Below are 24579 nucleotides of genomic sequence, written 5' to 3'. Positions count from 1 at the left end.
CAATGGTAAAAAAAAAAAAAAGTAAATATGTCAACATCGAGCACAGGTCGAAATACAGAATATACAGGAATACACAGGAAATATTTAAATTTTATTTTGCATGGCAAACATAACACAAATTCTGATGTCATGAGCACTTTAAATATCCTTGTACGCTTCACTGTTTTCCAGGGTTGTCAGTAAGGTGTTTTCAAACAGAAGACTAAGACGTGATGTTGCCTTCTTCTTTGGAATCGCTGTCTCTATCGTCCCCTCGCTGACAGTTCAACACATGCTTATTAAAAGCATCAGCATATTCATGAGCTATTTAGCATTGAACATTTATAGATGATTGTGGGAGGACACTGGGGTGGAGTTCTCCTGCGCTATACAGTATACACTAAATGTAGGAGAAGACTGTGTACAAGTGTGCGTGGGTAGATTCTGAGGTTCGAGAGTTCACGAAAAACAATTATAGTTACACAAAACTTTGACTCTAAATATACTGTGGTTAATGTACACCCCGGTTAGCGAAATCTTTGTTGTCAAAAAGACTATTTTTTATGGCCGTATCAATTACTTGACATTGCATAAAAATAGCATACCACAGTATCGCAAAATAGCAACTAGCACATAAGTTATGTTGGGTGTGAACGCCATGAACTTAAAATAAGATAGAGAGTGTCAGGATAATGTTACCGCAAGAAGTGGAAATACAAATGTCTTTCACGGTCCACGGAATATCGTGTAGTGGAGTAGATAGAGCAGCCAGCAGCATTCACCATTGCATCTTCACATTTATCCACTTATTATTTAGAATGGTGAAGCTAGTGATACGATATATAATATTTGGAACAGACCATCTCAGAACTGATAGTGTTATTGACAATCCTGCTGTACATAAACTAATTCCCTCATCCTTCCCTCAATCGCTCAACACCTCTATACTGTCTTCTCTTTCTCTCTTTACCTCCAGTTACTCTATTGTTGAGGGAGAGCTTAGGACTTCTAGTCCCTGATCCCACCCAACTGATCGAGACAGATGCGTCTTAAACAAAAATGGGTTGACCAGTGTTTGTTTATGGGAAAATAGACCCAAAAGAAAGACTGCCCTTGAAAATCCAATAATAAATGCTGGATTATATCCTATCTATCTGTGTTTGAGGTGAAATGACTTGAGAATATTATATTACCACCGATGCATTAGAAATAAATCTGCCCTAAATAATAAATATTCATTGATTTGGTGGTCTTTCTTCATCTTAAGTGTTTGAGTAACTATCCAATCACTATTGATCGCTTTTTGTTTTCCTTCTAGAGTGTTACTTCAGAAGGATTACAGTTTCCTCAGAGACATCAACATCTGGAACCCTTTTGTTACGGTCGGAGTTTATTCTTCTACACTTTCAGCAGCTATGAGCAACCTCATTGGAGCCTCACGCATCCTCTATGCCTTGGCCAGAGACGACTTGTTTGGTATTTAACTACTACTTCTTTTTCCATGACCACTGCTTAGTTTTGCCATTAAGATAGATTTTCCTGACTTTCCAAATTTTTCAACTTCCCTCTATCATTGTTTTTTCATAAATATGGTGATTAATAAATCACAATAAAATGATGTTTGTTTCTAATATTAGTCAAGGAATTATGTTTAAGCAAATTTTACATATATTTCAAAGTATAACAATGACTGAATGACTGAACAAAATACTAATATAAGGCATTCAGAAGATGAATACAAACATGTGATGCTGCATAGCAGAGGTGGGAGAAAATGTTTTGCAAGTCTAAAGTGTCAAGTCTTGACCACCAAGTCTTGATTCAACTCTCGAATAGACATGAAACTCAAGTCGGATCTAAAATCGAAAACATTTCGGTCCCTAGGACCGAAAATAATTGAGAACCACATAGCGTAAGTCGCAGCAATAAATAAATAAATAAACCACTGTCCGTTGGCCATTGGTACAATTGGCCAATCCACCCATGCATGATCACTTATACTCAGTTTTCTTGTCTTTCCTTTAGGTAAGGCGTTGTCTCCTGCTAAAAAGACATCCAACAGCGGCAACCCCTGGGTCTCTGTGCTTCTTTCCTGGTTTCTTGTACAAGTGAGTTGCAGCACCATCCTTAAGTGTATCTATTAACATTTGCTTGAATTTATTTATAGTGGAACCTTGGTTAACAAAAGCTACGGTTTTCACTTAATGTAAAAAATGTATGCCACAATTTTGACTGGGTTTGGGCATCTTGTTGAGCTCAAGTTATTCCAACTGTGTGCTTAAAGTTTCTTTAAATCCCAAAACATCCTTGTTTGCAGCCTACTAGCTTGGCACTACACGAACTGGTCTAAAAACATGTATGAAAAATGTTATTTTATAGTTTAGCAATTATAATTATAATTTACACGCGACATTTATTTTATATGGATAGAAATGATGAATGAAAAAGCAAAATTAACATTTAAGGTTACTTTTACCTTAATTGAAAATGTGATGAGATATTCACAAATGCACGATGCGGCAGCAAAATCAACGCAGACACAATGTTTGTATTTTGCAATGAGATATTTCGTTGTTAGTTATTTTGCAACTGTGATCAAAAGAAAAAAGCAGAGACTTGAGGCAATTTCATGCAAATTCATGGCAAAACTCAAATGTGGTACTCTGTGTAGATCTCACTGCCACATTGTGTCTTTGATATGAATCACATCTTCAATGTACATTTAATAGGGTCAAATTAATAGTTTAGTTTTGGATCTTAACACATCATCTCAACCATGTTGTGTGTTTAATATGAAGTCTTAGTCACTCTAATCTACTCTAAGTCTATCCGTTTCAATACTTTTGCTCAATTTGTTGTTCTGTTCCAACAAAATGTTATATTTTGATGTCAAAGCTCAGTGTTTTCAGTCTCCAGTAAAAATAAAGTAATTTGCCTTTTGGAGAGGAGTATACATTCAGCATAATGTGCACATTATCAGCCCTGGACAGAGCAACGTGTCAGCGTACAATGTTACAGCTAACAAAGGAAATATGAAGTAGTCAAGCAAAATCCCGTCATGGAGAGCAGCCAGGCTCAATGAAGCTCCTTGCAGCTGGTGATGTGCGCTTCAATAGTAAACAAATAACTCCACAGAGCATTAGCTACTTTCACGCCAAATTAAAAGAGGAACTCTTAGATGTTTGTTTTTCATGTGCTTTGCTTTGTAAGTGATTTTCTGCAAAGTAGGGTTCAATATTAATACATGGAATATTTTTGTAGTTACAGCATATAATATCTGTTTGTGACCTTCTAAATATTTTTAACTATCATTATAGTCTTGTAGAAATGAAATAACACCACTATGGTCAACTTCATACTCCTATTATTCAACTCTGATGTGCCACTTTAAGCATCTACCAAGCTAACTAGTTAGCCTCCAATTTATGCATTCTAAACTTAACAAAAGGGCCTGAAAAAGTGTGGGGAACAAGGATAGAAAAAAATGTAACATTTACACACGAAACGGGAGGATAGGTTTTTTTCCATTGTCATTATGGAAATGCTACGGCAGTGTTAAGGTAATATAGTGTAAGGAAATGTCTCATCAATGTAACATTATTGATGCGAAGTGACCAGAATACTACATATGAATTGTATTTTTTATATCGCCAATTGTAATTTATATCATCTCGTACTTCGATCTGTGACAAAAAATAAAAATGTAAAAAAAAAAAAAAAAAAAAAAAAGCAGGAAGTGAACAAATGTAACAGTTACTGATTGTAAAAGTATCAGATGGAGGGGTCCTACTTCTTTTGGACATGTGGAACTGTGAACTGATTATGTGATGCACTCAATTGTAATCTGATGCATGTTCAAATGAAATAAAACAATTACCATTACCATTACCATATTTTTTTTACTGATAATAGGCCATACTCAACCATGAAACAGTGACCATTTATTAATACATTTTTGTATAGCTGCGATAGACTGAGGGAGCGATGTTCGAACCACAAAGTGAGGAATGACTGTACAGTATACACTGTAGGTCACACCTGTGTATAAGGTGCAGGTGTCCATGTTGTGACATGTGATATTTACTACACAGAACAGTGTTGAACAGTGTGTGTAACACAACCGGTTAAACAGTAGCCTAAAAATACACAAGCATATTTTTTAGTGAAAGTCACCACCGAAAATTACCAAAGTGACTATAATTCCTAAATGCGAATCGCACTTACCAGAATGTTATTTTTTTTCACTCTCAAATAAGCTATCATGTCTTTTAAGTGTTTTAAAGAAGTCAATTTAGCCTGAAGACTACAATATTGGCAGAGAGGCTAAAGAAACGGGGAGATCTTTGGAGCAAAGTGGCCTGGAAAAAAAAACATCATTATTGTACGTGAGTGGAAGAGGCTGAATGGTTCATCATTATTTGTGCTCTCGGTTTTTCTCTTTCCCTTGCTCCCACCCTTGCCCTTTTCACCCATTTCAACTGCCTGTGAGTAGAAGGGGAGCAATTAGATGGAAATCGTTAGCTCCTCAGAGACCATTGATTCTCATCTTCTTGCTCTCTGCCTGTTCCATCGCCATTCAAATGATTCACTGATGACAAAAGTCTGATTGTAATCTTACCTCAAAGGCTCAAATGTTACTCGATTGAGCTAGGCACAGGTTTGATTTTTTCTTTCATGTAAACGTTCAACACCGATGAAAGCCGCAGCGGAATAAACAAGAGAATTTAAGTATGAAATGTATAAAATGTATATAATGTTTAATCTTGTTTAATGTTTCCGCTCCTCACTACTGTATTAGCCTACTTCCTAGCGCATTCATATTAGCAGTATGTTTTGCAGACAGTAATATAAACAAACATTGATTGCACTGTTGAAAGTGTCACTTTAACTTTGATGTTGCTGCGTACTGTATTTTTTACAGCAGTAATTGTTTAATTGTTTTACTCCACCACTGAACCACTGCTATTGTAATTGCATAGCCGATGTGAAAGTGTGAGGAAAAGTCGTTGCTGTTTTAAGATGGCAAAAAGAATGATCAAGAAGTGGTGCATAGTAAAAAAATATAAACAGCACTTTAGTTGAATTGATATTTTTTGTAGGATCATACTGAATTAAATTTTTCCCTTTGCTTATTTGCATCATGTTGAATTGCATCATATCGCAAGAAATTGCACCATGTCATATCGGATTGCATTGATTTGAACTAAATGATTATCGTATTGCATCGCATTGTGAAGAGGGTGAATCGTATCGCCAGAAAATTCCATGTATCGTTAAAGTATCGTATCGCTGGCAGTGCATCGAGATGTATATCGAATCGTCCTCAATGCTGAGATTCACACCCCTAATAAATACGCCTTTGGTTGTGAATTAGTGAATAGTGAATAGTGAATAGTCTTAGCCACACCTATGTAGTGAATGGAGAAATGCTAACACAATATTGTCAACAATATGTGAGACAAATACGTCTTTTGTATCCAGAAAAAATCCACTAAATCTATTGTGATTATGCTAATTGATCAGCCCTTTGTATTGACTTGTGGACTCCTATAGGGCATCTACACAGAAAGCTTTCTAGATCTTCCAGAATCTGCACCTACTGCCCCTGTATTTCCCATGGCCTGCCTCGGGGCACACCCACTCCGCTGTGATTGTTCCCACTCAGCTTGTACAGCTAACCGCCCATATAAGGAAGTCACCAGCTGGATGAAGCCGGTGACTTCTCTCCAGTGTTAGAATAAACTCTCTGAAACCGAGCGTTCCGAGTCATCCCAAACTTGTTTCAGGTTCCACTTCCAAATGCACAAACCTCATTATCTGAAACTTTGGCATCGTTTAACATGATAATACAACATTCTCACAACATTTATAGGTCAAATAAGTGTAAAAAGAATCATAGGTCCACTTTAAGGGAAACATAAATTCCAAACATATTGTGACGTTTTGAGCAAGGCATGATCTGTTCCTGTTGGAAACTGGGCAACATGGCTGACAACCGCAAACACGCCGCCATTTATTTAGACCAAATGTGTGACCAAGTGTGCTGAACAGTAACAGGACAGTAAATATATACCGCTTTCCAAGATGTACACTGACTACCTTAAGATGCAGTCCACATACTATTGTCCCTTGAGAAATTCTAATAAAATGGGTGCTGCTTACTTTGGTGAGATGCGGTCAACTCAGGTCAGCCTCTCCCAAACTTCTCTTTTCGTAATGGTCTTTTTCATTGCAGTGTTCTCTCAGTGTGCTTCCTTTTCTCCTTTATTTATTTCTCTCTGTCTTCTTTTGTTTACTTGCTGTGTAGCTGGTGCTGTTCTCTGGGAAGCTCAACACCATTGCCAGTATTGTGACCATTTTCTTTTTGCTGGTTTATGCTGCTGTGGACTTGGCTTGCCTGGCTCTGGAATGGGCTTCTGCACCTAATTTCAGGTAAGACAACCATCCAAATATACAGTATACACACCAAGACTGTTACGGCCCGCAACCTTGGAATATGCAGGTGTATGTCTTGGCTGTCATACCCTAAAACAGGTCACACGTTGATGGTAAAGGTAATAAAAACAACTCTCAAGGATATAATATTTTGTTGTACATTTTCTTTTTTCCTCTCTCCCTTCTTCTCGCTCCGTCTCGTTTGTTTGTGTTCTTTATGGGTACCATTGTTTATATGTGAAAGGGGTTATTATATTCCAGCTGGATGCTACTATGGCAACGGTGTACTAATTAAAACACATAAACCTGGCCCCTGCTTATGACCCAATATTGGAGAGGGACCAGCAGTAAAACTGTTTGAGGGGGTGCGATGTGAATTGGATCTTCAAGTACCTGGGATTGGAGATGCTAAGAGATTTAAATTTACAATGTTTGTGTTTTGGTGTGTGCCCTGCATTCCTAGGACACTTGCAATGACCCTGATTTATAAACACTCCCTGAAGCCATTTTCACACAGCAGCGGCATGGGGAAGGTATCAGTGTGTCTTTAGCTCAATGATTACATTGTGGCACTGTTGGCATTTGAATTACTTTTTATGAGTCATTTCATATGTCTGCTTGCGACTGCCGCTATCTGTCATGACAGATGTAGATCTCCAAATGCACCAACTCAGACTGCTTTCCTAAAGTCATACCTTCTGGGATTAAAACCTTCCTTTGGGCTCAGAGATACATTCCAAACATGATAAGTGCCTCTGCTTTTAATTTGTCACACTGGAGAGAAGCTGTTTAGGCACAGTGCATCACTGCCTTGTTATGACATATCACCTCCAACATTGCATTTTGTATTATGGATTCCCCCTGTAGTAAAACGGAATATTAGTTCTGAAATTTATGGGAATACTTTTAACCTCCCAAGCACATACTGTATGTATACAGTGGTACCTCGGTTTTTGTTATTTATCCGTTCCAGAGGGTCTGCCCAAAACGAAATCGAATGAAAGCTGAAATGTTTATAAACAAAAACAAATAATCCACATTAATCCCTCACCGTTTTCCCACTTCAAATTTAATGGCATCACTCTGTCACAGTTTAAAAAAATATATCAATTAATAAATCTTCACTTTTTATGGCCTTTTAAGCATTTTCAAGCATTAAAATGTCTAAATTACCTAAAATGCAAATATAAGGAATTCAGAAGACGCATTCAAAGATATGTACTAGTATTTGAAACTGGTAACTAGATATCAGTAATGTTGAGCACTGTCTAGAAACCAGAAGTAAAAAAAGAACAAAAACAAGAAATTTCCCCAATGCTATAATGTGATTTTATATTTTATTTATTCTTTATACCTCTTATTGTCTCTCATACAGGTGACTGTAGGGGTGTTATTTCACGTCTAGAGCACTCTAATAATGTTAAAAACCATATTTAGAAGGTTGGAAATTGATTTTCTATGTGCTAACCATGAAAATATTTTATTTTAAATAAGGATTCCTACCTAGAATAAAACACCACAAGCATGTATGCCAATTTCTAGAACATCAAGCAATATTTCAGGCAATTTAACATTGGATTGATGCTGAGAAACAAATGAATTTGGAGCTGGAAATGATACAAATAGTATTTTTTGGTCAGATCATGTACTGTAGTTTATTTTTTACACACATGTTTTTTATGCATTTGTTGCATCAACCAACTTCATCATTTTATGTGAAAATGTAGTTGTAGTAGTCGTGGGAGCCGTCGTATGTCCTCACGTCCACCACAGAGGACATTGCAAAATGTGTTGTTTTCAGTATCTTAAAACTTTAAGATACTTTAATTAATGGATTAAATTTAGTTACTTATTTTTTTTGCCCATAAAGCATGATGCTTGTTGTGGCAGCCACTTTATTCTCGTGTAATGTTTGGTATTTGAAATAAGGCTTTGAAATGCTTGTCCCTTGCAGAGGACAAAAATGCATTGCCAGGTCACAGGAGGATGGAATGGATTAAATACATTTTGATGGCTTGCTTTGACTGACTCTTTGAAAAGCCATTTTCTGCTGAACACAAAATTATTTAAAATGCATTCATGGGTTACATCAGTGACATCTAAATTGTTGCATTTGAGCATTCCAAAGTTTGTCTCATTCATTGAAATACATTTTTGCATTAAAAATTTTCAGCAACTTTATTTTTATGATAACAAGAAGCCTCTGCAGATCACTGGCGAATATTTCAGTCGGATTTGAATAACATGTTCTCCTACAATCAACAAGCAAGATAGGTTACTCTTAAATTGACAAATAAGAATCCAATTAAATAATGTTGGAAATGATACTATTTAGAAAACTGCATGTTTCTATGCGGTACAAAAATCCAAGTGCAAAAAAAAACAAAACCCTCCAACACCGAGTATTACAACATGTAATACTCACAGTGCTTTAGACATGTTAAGCTTCTTTCCTGGGTGCATTGATTTCACAGAGCGCACGCTAGGTCTGTCAATAACAACAACATAGAATGCATGTTTTTGTTTGCTCCCGCTAATCACGGCAGACTTCATGACAGCCAACGCTGCTGACTACTTTGGTACAAATGAGGATCCAGAACCTTTCTGAGCCTGGATATATAGAGAATGAGGTAAAGGTGTTAGAAGCTGATGGAGGCTGAAACGTTGTAGCAGACAGGCCGAGAATGTCAGTACCTCATGTAAATGTGGAGCTTGTCAAGCCATTCTGATAGAAATTGAGTCTTTCTGCTGCTTTGTGTACCGAGCAAGGAAGACACTACACTGCTCCAAGAGACTGCATCACAACGAACAAACAATAGTTAGCGCTAATAAACCCTTCAGTGGCAGAAACCTTTTTCCACCTAATCATCATCAACTGGAAAACTTTCCCCAGATAGCTGGAGCAGACAACTGTCCGTCGAGTTTGTCACCATGATATAGATTCTGCCACGTGGTTTCACAGCTATCTATCCAGGCGCTGTGAGCCAGGAAAGTAGTTCCTCGGTGTCTCAGGGAACACATCTGTCATATGTGGGGATTGTGGATGATAGGCAAAATCATTTAAAAACTGCAGTTTTCTTCTCCACATGCATCATTTGTCCATCACAGAGACTGGTGCATGTGGAGGAAGCCTACTCCAATGATTGATGCATGAAAATGTAAGTTTTAGAGCAGGGGTCTCAAACACGCGGCCTGCGGGCCAAATGTGGCCCACAGAACACTAGTTTGAGGCCCCTGCCTTGATATGAAAGTTTAATGTTAGTGCGGCCCGCGCAAGTTTGATATGGATGCTGTATGGTATCATGTACCCAGAAAAAAATAATTATGTTTGATTAATGTTCATGTTAAAGGTTAAATAACTGTTAATAGTTATCCTCCCTATCTGTGTGGAAGTGGTAAGTTTTTGGCTTTTTAAGTTTAAAGGAAATAACTTGAAGGCTACCGTTTAGGTCGCTAGCTCTCTAGTTTGCAAGTTAGCATGTGTCTCAAGACCTGCAGTCCTACAATATGTTGTAAATAAAAAAAAGTATAAATGTGACTATAGTCGTGTTTTGTCATGTCTACAGGGCTCTAATAATGCTTTGTTAATTTTAATCTGAAAAAAAAATTTGTTTACCCACCAACTATATGTGGTTTCTTAAGTTTTTATTATTTGCCGTTTTATTATTATTATTATATTTATTTATTACTGAATGATTGATTTTCATTATTCTTGATTTGTTTATTTATTTTTCATCTTATTTTGTTCAGAAAAATAAAAATTAAGATATTTGAGAACAGTGGAATGTTTTATCAGAGCTTTTATTGTAGAAAATCGGAACCAAAGCACTGAAAAAGTTTGTATATTTTTCCGTTTTTAATAAATGCGTTTTTGTTTTTGTTTTTTTAAACCTGATGCGGCCCAGCCTTGCCCAGACCCTAGATCCAGTGGCCCCCAGTTAAATTGAGTTTGAGACCCCTGTTTTAGAGAGTCAAACAACAGAATAGTAGCAGGTGAAGGTGTTTACATGGATTTAAAAATGCTGCTTTCAAAGACAGATGCCATGAGGCAAAACATTTTTACTGTTGATCTCTTGCAGTCGGCAGTGGTACCCGCCGTCCCCACAGGTCTCTTGTCCCCCCCTCCCTTTTTTTTTTTTTTTTTTTACATTCTGTGTGCTTCTTTCATTGTGCCCTGTCTGGCTCTCTCCCATGGCTCTTTCCAGGCAAAAAGAATGAAAAGCCATTTAGCGCCGTCTCTCCCTGGGGAGCTGCTCTGTAATTAGCATAACTAATTTAGCAGAAATATTTCCCTTTCCCTTAAATCTGGCATTGTGTAGGTGGGTTTGAAATGATGATGTAGCGGAAAAGATGTCGACTGGTTTTGTGTGTCTGACTGCAAGTGTGTGTCTGCACAGGCAGTATACAGTGGGCAAAGGCTTACTATTCAGAGAATGGCTTTGTCAGTCATGCTGTGGGTTTTTTGTTCCTTGCTATTGATGTGTGAATGCAGATGCCTGACTCTGGTATTGCATATGTGCCTGCCTGTAGTTGTGTCCTATTGGTTTTTAGTGTTATATTTCAGTGTCATGAATCCTCTGCGTGACTATAATAATAATAATAATAATAATAATGTTCTCCCCATGCATGCGTGGGTTTTCTCCGGGTACTCCGGTTTCCTCCCACATTCCAAAAACATGCTAGGTTAATTGGCGACTCCAAATTGTCTATAGGTATGAATGTGAGTGTGAATGGTTGTTTGTCTATATGTGCCTTGTGATTGGCCGGCGACCAGTCCAGGGTGTACCCCGCCTCTCGCCCGAAGACAGCTGGGATAGGCTCCAGCACCCCCCGCGACCCTCGTGAGGAAAATGAATGAATGAATGAATGAACTATATTACTATTATACTATAAAAACTATAATAATTACCACACCTACCATGTTTGACATAGAGTTGCGAATGTTATACGGCAGCCTGGATCGGCCAGATATTGTGGCGGAAGCCAATTTAATCTGATTTTTAAAATACACTGGATTGGCAGCCAATCCCGATCCTGAAGATCGGACCAGGACATCCATAGTGCACATTTGATTGCATGATGCAACACAATAATGCAGGATGACTTTTTCATTGGTCAAAATTCGAGACAAACTGTCACAGTTCATATTATTGTCAAAGAATATTTATGCAACAGGTGGTAGTCTTTAATTATCATGGTAAAAGATACACAACCTCTTTCTTCACCAGCTAAGTGTCCTCTGCCATCCAAATTACAACCTGATTCTCTGGAACCACTTTGATTGTCTCTGCAATAATGTGTGAACTGACCATCTGAACCAACCAGTGAAAGCTTTGTATTCGGCCAAATCATTAGACTTAATCATTAAACACACTACAGTGCAATAAAACGCAGTTGGATGACCAAATATTGGATTTGAGTGACATCTGTAAATTATGGTATTTCGGTTTTAAGCAGCACTTTCACAGCAAAATAATTCAATAAATACACAACAAACATTGTTAAATTGAATTGGCACACTATCTTCCTGACATGCAGAGTATAAAAGCTAAGCCTAGCAGTCTGTGCCTGTTAGCCTTGCTGTCCCAATAGTGTATTATTTATATCAGTGGTTCTCAACTGGCTTGGCTGTGGGACGCACCATCACCCCTTAATGACATGCTGCGACCCAACAGAACTGTCACATTCACTATCTTCATGCCAGTGGACTACTAACAAACACTGTTGGTCTTCTTCTGTGATAGCAGGTTTCAAATAGAACTGCAGAGGAATACCTATAGACATGAAAACTGCAGTTTTCATGCTGCTTGAGGTCATTCGGTGTCTTATGTTGCCTGACGTAACATGGCTTTAGCATCATTTTAGACACGACTGCTATAATTCTCTGAGGCTACTTTTGCTCCGTCAGCAAATTGACATCAGCTTCTGGAGAACCAAGCAATGAGGTGAAAGAGGTGATTGTATGGAGGTACCATTGTCGCTAATGATGGAAGAGAAAGCCATACAAAATGGGTTGACAGGGAGGCTGAAGTGAGCTTTCATCATAATTACACCCCCTTCTCCAAGAGGATGAAGAAGGGACGAAGATGAGGGGGCACTAGCGTGGTCAACACATAAAAGCAAAGTTTGACGGAGTGAGCCAGTGTCAGGTCAGGCTCTTCCCGGATCATCATGGAAGAAATGTTAATGGGTACCCTTATTGTTTACACAAGAATGGAGTGTCTTTAATGACATAAGATGCTATCAGATTAGTAAAAAGTAGACAAATTTCACTCGGGTCTGATACCATATGAAAGATCTCAACCAGATCTCAACCAACAAGACCCTAAAGGATGAACAAGAAGAGAATGCATAGTTTCTGTTGATGTGACACACTTAGATGTTTATTTAACATCCTCTAATTGAGCCCTTCCTCAGCTGGATTTGTCAAAGATTGGTTGGCAACCGCTGCTCAATACGACTGGTCACTTCTTCTTTAAAATAGCAGCCAGAACGGGACTTTTTGGATGGAAGATTTGTGTATCTGAACTGGAGTAAGGTAGCAATGGAAATACATTTTGATTTTGGGAGAGCTAAAGACCTCATGATGACTTCTCCAATGCTCTTGCCACTTTATGGACAACTGTTTTGTGAACAAAACTGGATCATTCGAATCATCACAATGAATCATTATCTGCTTTAACTGCTTTATCGCAGTTAATTGTTTCCAGACTCGACCACGATAAGTGAATTCCAGTGAAGTAGGATTCAATATTAATAGACTCACACATTAGCAGTTTCTTATTTTTCTCATCATTGTATTTTACTGGCAACTTTAAACAATCGCTACATTTACATGAGGAGTTTTTCTCTTTCCGAATGGAATCTTTCCGAATGACCTTTCCGAAAGCAATTGTATACATGGAAAGGAATATTCCAATCGCGTGTCTACATGCGCCGCTGTAATCAACCAGAATAGTCAATGGGGCATGCGCAGTAAAACGTAAACACCAACATCACGTGATACCGAGATACCGATTCCTCAAGTTTTTCTTTCACTTGTTGGAATAACTCCATATTGCTAGTTTTTCGTTCGTCCAGTCTTGAAATTTAGTTTGAATCAAAAACAAACTTTCCGCAGCAGTCCAGTGCCGATTGCTCGCCTCCATTTTTTTAAATCGAGCTGCGTGTTCCGTCATATCTCAGCATTCGCTGAAAGAACGCACCCGGGAACAAGAAAAGATAAAGTTCAATCTTGCTAATATTTTATAATTAAACTTGGCACATGTTTTATATAGATATATATATATATATTGTTTTTTAATAAAACTGTACTTGTGAATGGCGTATAGAAGGGTTTAGATTCTGTTCCACAGATGGCGGTAATGCACACGAAAGCTGCTTGCCAACCGCCAATAAACAACAGAAGAAGAAAAACACCACAAAGAAGAACACAGTCTGACAACTTTCTGTTTGGCGGCTACAAGATACCTCAATCGGATTGGGGAAAGGGATATCCCACCTCTGTGAATCCGATTAAATATTCATTCGGATTGGCACTTTTCTTTCGGAATGAGGTGTATACAAAGGTTACATTCTTTCCGTTTGAGCAAATAACCTGAATGGAATTGGAATATTTGGGTCCATGTATACGTGGCTACTGATGCATCCAATTTATAATGAAAAGAACTACAATTCCCATGATGCTTAAAGTGTAGCTTAGGGAAGTAGTTGGAGTAGTCAGGTGGATGTTAATATCCTGTTTTGAAATCAGTGCAGTAATTGTCTTTTGATCTGACCAATCTTAAGTAAATTTGATCAAGCCTAGAATTACTCCAGCTTTTTCTTGGACTGGTTGGTCATTCAATGAAAAAGAAATATGATCTTCAAAAAATCTAAGAGTTCTGTCTCCATAAAGAGGGATTTGACTTTTTTTTCTCTTCCCAGGCCCACATTTCGTTACTTCACCTGGCATACGTGCGTGTTGGGCATTGTGGGCTGTGCTGTCATGATGTTTCTCATCAACGCCATCTACGCCTCGGCCAGCATTGCTTTCATGCTGCTGCTTCTTCTGCTGATTCACTACCTCAGTCCAACCTCCAGCTGGGGCTACATCAGCCAGGCTCTTATTTTCCATCAGGTCTGACACACACGCACACACACACACACACACACACACACACACATGTACTTATACACAGAATACCGCGTTGTCATTATTACAGCAACTAAAATCTCACCCTCTCAACTTAAGAAAAAAAAATGGTGCTCCTGCCAAGCAATCTCTTTAAAATGTTTATGAAGACACAAACACAGAGACTGCCGCCTCCGTAAGCCAAGTCTATGCCGCAGACAACAACACATATCAAATGCGCTCTCTAAACTCATACCCATTCATTGCGGTGATTTCCTCAACAACCATATATCACTTTTATACCAGGCCTAACTGACACGTACTGCATATTTCCTCTCAATGAAGTGCTGGACTTGCATAAGCACACGACATTACGTCACACGGTTCGCTATGTCCTCTGTCGGCAAGCCTGTTGCTCTCAAGGTGACAGCACCGTTTCCAAAAAGGCCTGTTGCCAAGACGGATGATGGCGGTTGTCAAGAGGCAGAACATTATTACAGCCACTTACCTTATTGCACTTTTTTTCTTCTTCCCAAAATCCCTCCCTTTCTATTGTCTACCACCTCCTCAAGTGCTTGACTAATTTCTTCTGCTTGACGATATCAACAATAAAAATGTAATGACTTAATTTACAGGGGTGTGTAGACATTATATAACCACTGTAAATATCACAAAGATCCAACTGTGACCGCATTGCCAGTTAGGTGACATTGCAAAAACTAAGGGAGTCAGAAGCGTTCACAACAAAAACACACCAGCAGATAACAATGCTGCTGACAACAGTGTTAAGGAAAGACACGAGTAAGAAAAAGGCGAATTGACGCTGATGGTATCAAGTAAAGAAATAGATGGAGACGGAATATAAGCACAGACAGCGGGTGACTGATTGAGCAAACTAAGTGATGGATGAGGCCAAAGCGACAGAGGAATGATGATAGCCTGATGGATGAGAAGACAGAGGAAAATAGGAAGATAAAGAAGACTGATGATAAGATGAGTGGAGACAGTTGATCTCCACCCCTGTAACAGTTCTTTGTTTATTATTTCATTGGTCGATAGCATATAAAGCGATTGGTCGGATTTTAGAACATTATTTCCTGTGTGTATGTCACTTGTTCAGAGGGCATACAGCCCATATATAATATTGCAATAAAAATGAATGTTGTAACGCATTTATTTCTTTCACATGCAATAATACTCTCATTCTCTTTACCATTTTACCAATTACCCTCGTTCGCTCTTGTCAAAAGAGGCTAACGGAACTCATAGAGTTGACATCACATCAGCGTGCTTGACCCCAACGAAGAGCTATAAACATAGGGGTGTCCGGGGGTGTCCTGGCTCGTTTTGTAATAAAATTAAAATATGAAAACTCAAGTAAAAGACATACACGGAAAAAAGATGAAATTGCACCAATAACCAATTCCTGGGATTCAAGAGCTGGGGGGGTAAATATGCGTATTTGTAACAAGAAGTAATGTACAATCAGAGTGAAAACGCCGTAGCTATGCGTTTCCTTGCATGTGTAAATCGTTCAAATAGAGATTTTGGAAAATGTTATTACTAAGATAGTCCATCATAGAAGGGAAAAAAACAAGAAACACCAAAAAAATGGGTAGCTGCCAAACACTCGAGTTTGCAGTGTGTAAAAACAAGCCAATTTTATACTACAGTAAACCTCGGATATATCGGACTCGGATATATCGGAAATTCGCTCACAACGGACAGATAAAAAAGAACCAATTTTTCTGTAATGCATTTGCAATAAAAATTCATTGCATATATCCGATATTTTATAACGGATTTCGCCTATTTCGGACAAAATCTCCAGTCCCGTTCCAATGCATTTCCATTAAATTTCCCTCGCATATATCGGATGGCCGCATCGTGGCGCTCCGATTTGCCGAATCGTGACAGGCCGCTATACGATGTCATTTGCAGCGTTTGCAGCGTTGCCTGCGCGTCCAGGTACATTGGAAACATAGTCAAGGAAGTGTCTTTTTATAACGGATAAAATCTGATTTACGCATATACCGGATATAAATCCGATATATGCGTAAAACGGACATTTTCCGGTATACGCATATAACGGATTTCGCTTATATCGGACAAAACCAGTGGGAACAATTGAATCCGATATATCCGAAGTTTACTGTAAAATTGAAAGTATTCAGTTTAACCTGCCTCATAACGTAAAACTATGTATTTCTTCAGCAATCCTCTGCATTGTAGTGTCCCTACATCCCTACAGTAATCCAGCAACAGTAGTCGTGGTTAACTGATTCCAGAATCAGCTGTGATAAGTGAATTTCTATGAAGTAGGATTCCTTATTTCTAAATAGAATATGTTTCTAGTTAGGGTACAGAAGACCTGTTCACAACCTCCTAAATATATATATATATATATATATATATATATATATATATATATATATATATATATATCAGAGCCCTCCAGACGTGACATAGCACCCCTATAGTCACATTCACACTCATATTACTCAATATGGTAGACATAATATGAGAAAATAAGACACAAATTAGACATAATATAGACTCACACACGTTAGCATTGGGAGAGTCACATTATCACCGAGTACTTCATGTGGTGTATATTTCTCATCAGGGTAACATTACATTAACATCCACTAACTACTACTACTAGTACAACTAATAACAATAAATAAATGTTGTCAAATATTACTATGTTTACAATCCTGACAGAGAATATAAAACATTCCTGCTTATTTTCTTTTGTCAATTTAGGTGCGCAAGTATTTGCTGATGCTGGATGTGAGGAAGGACCATGTGAAGTTCTGGAGGCCTCAGGTTCTGCTGATGGTTTCCAACCCTCGGAGCAGTGTAGGCCTCATCACCTTCATCAATGATATTAAAAAGAGCGGACTCTACGTACTGGGACACGTTCAACTTGGAGATCTCAGTAAGAACAACACTCTTAACAGACATTTTCAATTTTCAAGATTTAACTAGATGATAATTCTCTCTGGGCTGCACGGTGTTGTGTGGTTAGCGCGCAGACCTCACAGCTAGGAGACCAGGGTTCAATTCCACCTTCGGCCATCTCTGTGTGGAGTTTGCATGTTTTCTCCGGGTACTCCAGTTTCCTCCCACATTCCAAAAACATGCTAGGTTAATTAGGACTCCAAATTGTCCATAGGTATGAATGTGAGTGTGAATGGTTGTTTGTCTATATGTGCCCTGTGATTGTCTGGTGACCAGTCTCTCGCCCGAAGACAGCTTGGATAGGCTCCATCGCCCCCCGTGGTTGAGGTTTTTTAACCTCAACCACGGGGAACTGATGGAAGAAAGACTATTATGCAATCATATCAAAGTCCTACAAGATAATGCTGTCTTGTGCACCACAAAGAAGCAAAGGATGATATCACTGAGTGAATGAAAAATATAATTGATGAGATGGATGGATGTGAATGCACCAATGAACGACGCCATCCTCACAGGGTCCAAATTACAGCTAAGTCAAAAGACAGGGAAGTCCAAAACAGAGGCGAACCAGATGAAATGGATGTTCCTTGAACAAAGCTACAAATGACCACCTTCCTGCACCTCTATATGCATTCAATATGGAGGGTGCTCAGTGATATGCGACGTGCTTGTCTGTGTGTGTACTTCCTATCAGTCGTGCATTTTTAAACATGTACCATATTTGTCTTCCCTCCCTGCAACCCTGCTCTCATTCTCAGACACTTTACCCTCTGATCCTCTTCAATCTCAGTATGCCTCCTGGTTAACCCTGGTGGACTACCTCAACATTAAAGCCTTTGTCAATCTGACATTGGCTGATTCAGTGCGGCATGGAATCCAGCACCTTCTGTTCATCTCTGGACTAGGTCAGTGTCACCATCGTTACTTCTCATTGTCGCTTAAATGTACTTTATCTCTAAGGTGGGAAATCTGCTTTTATACTTACAATTCAGTTTTTCTGTACCTGTTCCAAAGACAACATTGTACAAGGTGGACCTGCTTATCTTTATGAATTCATGACAATACAGTGCAACCTTAGTGAGCATCATTAACTCGAAGCAAAACAGACTCTAACTGAATACATGCATACATCAAATGTTAGTTTTTTATAGTTTTACAATTGTAATTTTACATGGAAAAAACTAGGGCTGTCTTTGAGTAAGGATATTAATCGTCAAATATAGAATAAAGTTGACGTAACAGCCTTACCTGTTTTAAATATTACGCTGTCGGTTGTTGCCTATGTCGTATGTAAGAAGCTGCTGACAAAAGTTGCATGTCACTTTCTGCAGTCATCCGCAACCTTTTCAAAATAAGAGCTAGGCTAGATCATTTATATATAAAAACACACTCGACAGCAAGGAGGAAGTGGAGGAGCATGGAGGAGTGTAGCGTACAGAAGGTTACGCATTGTTAGGGGATTTTTTAACTCATGCACATGCACAGACATGTAGTTCATTACAAATAGTTACATTTGTAAATAGATTATTATAATTATATATAGCATCGTTTTTGTGTTGCGATATAGTTGTTTAGATATATCAGCTGTCACAAAAACAAACAAATAGTGTCAAAGTTATGCTTCAAATGTATCTTTTCACAAAAAGATTCTCCAAGTTTTAGTCGGGAACTGATATTTTCCTGAAACTTATCTATGTTTGATATCTGCTGATTACAAAAGAACAAAAAATGGTAGAAACAAACTTTTTTTCCAGATGAAAGACAGGAGTCTAATCTTTCTTTTGGTCGGTTCCCTGTTTATTTAGCCATATAACACAACATTACATGTGCCTTGAAAAATTGGTCAAAATAATCTAAAATGGCCAGTATGATTGGGTTGTCTTTTGAAAAATGCCTGGGATTGAATGCGTTAAACAGATTTTGGTAATGGTAATGGTTTAATTTCATTTGAACATGCATCAGATTACAATTGAGTGCATCACATAATCAGTTCACAGTTCCACATGTCCAAAAGGAGTAGGAAGAAGCAAAGATTATTAAATCCCACCCCTCATACAATCAGTAACTGTTACATTTGTTCACTTCCTGCTTTCCTAATATAGTTTAATTTTTATTTTTTTTATTTTTTCTCACATAGCGAAGTACGAGGTGATATGACCATACAATGACATAATGGGTACCATAGTAACTTGATAATGACTTGATTTTGACTTGATAATGAAACAAAAGTGTTACTGAAACATTTCTGTCAGTCGATATGATAGTTGCATCAGGGTTATTTCTTTGTATATATTATTATTACGCGCTAACGATGGATCTGCGTGATCGATCGATAGCGCTGCGCCTGAGATGGATCCATTGTTAGCGCACAAATCGATCGATTTCTGCGCTCACGATGCCTTACGCTGGAGACCGAAGCTTTGACACTGCGCTGACGATATAATGACAATGGTTGATCTGCTAATTGAATACAATGACAGGGTTAGGGTTAGGGTTAGGGTTAGGGTTAGGGTTAGGGTTTGGGTTTGGGTTCAGGTTAGGGTTAGGGGTTAGGGTTCACACTCCCCCCGCCGAGAACGGTAGCAAAGTGAACTGCTTGACAATTAATCAAAGATTTGAAATTTGCATGCATCGACTTCTTGTTGATTCTTGTAAGTAACAACGCTCAGCGCTGCCATATGTTGGCATCTAAACAAACTACATACATCCATCCCGAGCGCAGTAATATACCATCGATCGTGAGCGCAGAAATCGATTTGTGCGCTAACGATGGATCCATCTTGGGCGCAGCGCTATCGATAGATCGTGCAGATCCATCGTTAGCGCGTAACATTATCATGTTCACAGGGGGGCACACTAACCGATATGCCACTGGATTTTTCATTTTTGTCACCTCACGGTTCTCACTTTAGTATAAGTGTTTTTATGTCATGAACACAACTCTGCGAAATCAACCGAATTTGAAGAAATGACCATGACCCATTGCCAATTCTAGGTGGAATGCGTCCCAACACCCTTGTCTTGGGTTTCTACGATGACAGCTTGCCAAAAGATAAGCTTTCCGCAAGTCAATCCACAGATCTTTCAGGGCCCTCGCAGGATCTTGAGCAGCACACGACTCCCTTCCACTTTGCTCCCCTTCGGGCGTCCAGTCACAGCACTGAAAATGAAAACTTACATAACGGAAAGGTTTTACGGGAAGAGGAATACGTCGCAATCATTGCAGATGCTATGAAGATGCTGAAGAATGTGGTTTTGGCTCGTTATTTTAATAACTTCGACCGAGTAAAGGCTCTTTCAGCTACCTCCTCCTCTGCTGGTAAGAGTTCCGTTTATGTCGACGTCTGGCCGGTCAACCTGCTGCGCCCGGACAGCTCCAGCTACGTGGATACCTGTTCTCTGTTCTTACTGCAGCTAGCGTGCATCCTCAACATGGTCCGAGCTTGGCGCAAAGCCACACTACGTCTCTTCTTGTGTGTGGAGGAAGGGCGTAGCGTGAGCGGCTCCGAGGAGAAGCTCGGACAACTGCTGAAAGAGTTGAGAATTAAAGCTCAAATCTACCCTGTGCCTTGGGACCAGCAGGTGGCGCTACATTGGCAGCGACAAGGTGAATGGGACAAAAAGGAAGCGTCACAATCCCGTAATACGACAAAGGAAGAACGGAGGCGGGGAAAAGATGAAGAGGACGATGACGATAATTACTCCAATAGCTTTCCAAGCAACACCACACGGCTGTCAGATGACTACCTGTCAGCTGTCAATCAGTTGATCCTCGACCAGGCGTGGCCACCACCCGCTGTGCGCTTTCTGTACTTGCCCCGCCCACCGGCCGACACCCGTCGCTACACCGCTTACTTGCACCAGTTGGAGCTGCTGACTCAAAACCTGGGTCCCACTTTGCTCATCCACGGTGTGACGCCTGTCATCACCACGGATCTCTGAACACGTCGACATTCCACAGGCTTTGTGTTGCTGTGTCAGTGTTCTGATTGGCTGCTGCTGTTGTCTGCAGGACTGTGGAGAACCTCGAAGTGACTTCCTCGTCCAAAAGCGGACTGGATCAACTTACAAAATGCGACAAAATGGACCAAACCCGAACATACTCAAGAACCATTGTATTTTTCAAAGGCTTTTTTTTTCTTCCCAAAACACTCCAATCGATTGAAACGTTATTGAAATTATAACGTAAACCGGTATGGCGCCATGATGTTCTTCCGTCCAGGTGGTCCTCGTTCTATGACTTCCTTTTCAACACAGTGACGTAACCCGAGTTTTAGTTCCAGCTGGAACTTTTACCTAACTTATTCGTAAATGTAGGAATGAAATCAAACTAATAAAAAGAAGAATAACTTTTTACTTTTTTATCCCTTTGTGTCTCGTCTCTGAGCTTTTCCTGATGTTTATTTTCACTTAATTGGTGTTGACTTTCCTTTTCTTCGGCACACTGCTGCTTGGGAGATATAATGAAGTGTAAAAAAAATAAAAAATAAGCGATGCTGCTCATCATATTACATTCGAGTCTCCTTTACTGACTAAAATTTGGTTTTTGATTAATTTATGGGGTTGCTTTCCTAACCTCGAAACATTGGAACACGGAACATCGTAAACCGAGGACCACCTGTACTTATGTATACAGTCTGAGTTTAAAGTATGGCATGATCACAATACATTGGTTTTAATGTTAAAAAAAAAATACAAAACTGGGGCTGCATGGCGGTCGAGTGGTTAGCACGCAGACCTCACAACTAGGAGACCCAAGTTCAATTCCATCTCTGTGTGGAGTTTGCATGTTCTCCCCGTGCATGCGTGGGTTTTCTCCGGGTACTCCGGTTTTCTCCCACATTCTAAAAACATGCTAGGTTAATTGCCGACTCCAAATTGTCCATAGGTATGAATGTGAGTGTGAATGGTTGTTTGTCTATATGTGCCCTGTGATTGGCCGGCCACCAGTCCAGGGTGTCCAGGCCTTGCGGTAGAAAATGAATGAATGAATGAATACAAAACTGCGTACCTTTTGTGTAACCAGTTTGAAGGGTTTTTCTAATGAAACCTAAAAAAAATGCTGCAAACCTCCGACGCCCCTATGATGGAGCATATCCATGAGCCACAACATTGGGACTGCACTCATCAAGACGACCAGCTTCTTCTTCTAACTCGCTTATTCAATCCCACCCCACAAGAAAGCTCCACGTGATATGAGCTGAATTTGAAGTGTCCTCTCGCTTCCCTTGTGACCTCTTTTTTTTGGAGGGGGTTGAAGAGAGATTGCCCCTCTCGTGTCTTGAAATTATCATTCCATGCGCCTTAAGATCAAAAAGGTTTTGAGCGTCTAGTGGAACTAGTCCAGTCTGGATAGAAAGTTGAACTATGTTCATTTTTAGCGCAGGAATACTCACTTTTCCATACAAAATATAAACAGGTTGTCCATAAAGTCTCTTTACAGTTTTACAATTGATGAAATGTGTTGATAGATGAGTTTGATGTACCCTGTGGCTATCAAAGTAGTTTTATTTTTATTATTATTTTTAAATCAAACATATCCAGACTGGTGGATTGGAAGGGATGGACCAATTCCCCGACTACCTTCTTTACCCAGGAGTTGTTTCTTCAAGGTTAAGCTAAAGACATTGTGTATCGATGGTGCCAGATTGCCACCATTGATTAAGCTATGCTACAGCAAACACGAAACAAATCGACTACTGTCTTAAGCTACTTTCACACTGCTGTTTTTGCTCATCCACACACCTGATCAAAAACAGCAGTTGAAAAATTGCCCGAATGTACATTTTGCAATGTTTGATGTTAATGAGGTATGATTGGAAACACACGGAAAATACATTTCTAATACAGTTCAATGTACAAATAGTAAAATAGCTTTTCCTCCCCTGCCTGCAAAAAATGACTGACAAATCCAAAGATTTTCTTTTGCAATCATTTCTGCAAAAAGTGACCTCAATCATACCTTATATGTGTGTGTGTATCATTCTCTATTGTATTTAATTCATTGAGTTTATGTATTTGAGGTACTTTGCAAGTGGTACTTTACATTAACTTGAATGATAAAGTGATATAAGTGCCAATATAAAATAATATACTGTAACACATCTGCCTTTTACCACACCATGTAGTATTTCAGTACACTCATAATGTGGGTGTTCACCTGACATTGTTGACATGTTTTTTTTTAACAGCGTATGAACATGCATATTGTGTTCTGTGTTCTTGTGGTGTATTAGGATGCTCTATATGTGCTTTATTGTATGTGTGTTTTTGTATTTACTACTGCTACCAGCAAAGGGCGTCGTATAATGATGTGAGAGTTGAAGACGTGTCCAAATATTGTCCAGTTCCTCTCGCTAGTTGTGGCCAGCTACAACAGTCCTGATGGGCTGAAGGGAGAACCCGCCCATTGTGTTCTGGTTTTGCTTGGCTGTAGGCCATTGTCAGTCAGTCTCTTTCTGCACCACAGCCATGTTTCCCCTTTGGTAGTGACCATGGTTGTATGATTGCTAGGGCACTATTATGCAATAATGAAATAATGAAAGCCAATGAGTATGAGTAAAACACAGGAGCAATATGTTTTAACAAGGATACAAAAACGCTACAGCCAAACAGCACCGGGACAAAGCATGTCAGGGGAGTGAATATGGTGAGTCACTTCATTTTTAGTGTCCACAAGATTGAAATTAAATAAAAATTTGAATTAAAATTCAAATGAAATGTGAACTTTGAGAGTGTTTAAGAAAGAGAGAAATGTGAAAAAATGTGCGCATGCCTGAGAGAAGTGTGTAAAGTGTACTGTGAGTGGTTTTACAGCCTTTAGACATACACTACCGCTCAAAAGTTTGGGATCACTTGGAAATTTGTTGGGCCAGTCTGAGATATGGCTTTTTCTTGGCAATCCTGCCATGAAGTCCAACAATCCTGAAGTCGCCGCTTCACTGTTGATACTGACACTGGTGTTTGACGGCTACTATTTAGTGCAGCTGCCAGGTGACGACCTGTGAGGTGTCTTTGTCTTAAACTACACACTCTCAGATATTTGTCTTCTTGCACAGTTGTGCATCGTTTTTCTGTCCATGTTAGAC

At 39.2% G+C, this 24579-nt stretch overlaps 1 protein-coding gene across 3 annotated transcripts in view; it reads left to right on the top strand.

Annotated features, from left to right (window-relative positions):
* The window catches only part of zgc:153039 (uncharacterized protein LOC767698 homolog), a 43710-nt gene extending 19475 nt beyond the window's left edge, over positions 1–24235 (top strand). For 2 of the 3 annotated variants that reach the window (XM_058080644.1, XM_058080643.1), the window contains 7 exons: positions 1298–1455; positions 2005–2087; positions 6287–6411; positions 14341–14533; positions 17294–17468; positions 18250–18396; positions 20487–24235. In XM_058080644.1, coding sequence (XP_057936627.1) covers positions 1298–1455; positions 2005–2087; positions 6287–6411; positions 14341–14533; positions 17294–17468; positions 18250–18396; positions 20487–21433 — 1828 coding nt within the window. In that variant the 3' untranslated portion in view covers positions 21434–24235. The remainder of the gene's footprint in view (positions 1–1297; positions 1456–2004; positions 2088–6286; positions 6412–14340; positions 14534–17293; positions 17469–18249; positions 18397–20486) is intronic. The other variant, XM_058080645.1, reaches the window with a different exon arrangement.
* Positions 24236–24579: the final 344 nt, after the last annotated feature.

The sequence above is a fragment of the Doryrhamphus excisus genome, chromosome 8 (assembly GCF_030265055.1).
Source record: "Doryrhamphus excisus isolate RoL2022-K1 chromosome 8, RoL_Dexc_1.0, whole genome shotgun sequence".
Classification (NCBI taxonomy): Eukaryota; Metazoa; Chordata; class Actinopteri; order Syngnathiformes; family Syngnathidae; genus Doryrhamphus; species Doryrhamphus excisus.
This window is presented reverse-complemented; position numbering and strand designations above follow the sequence as displayed.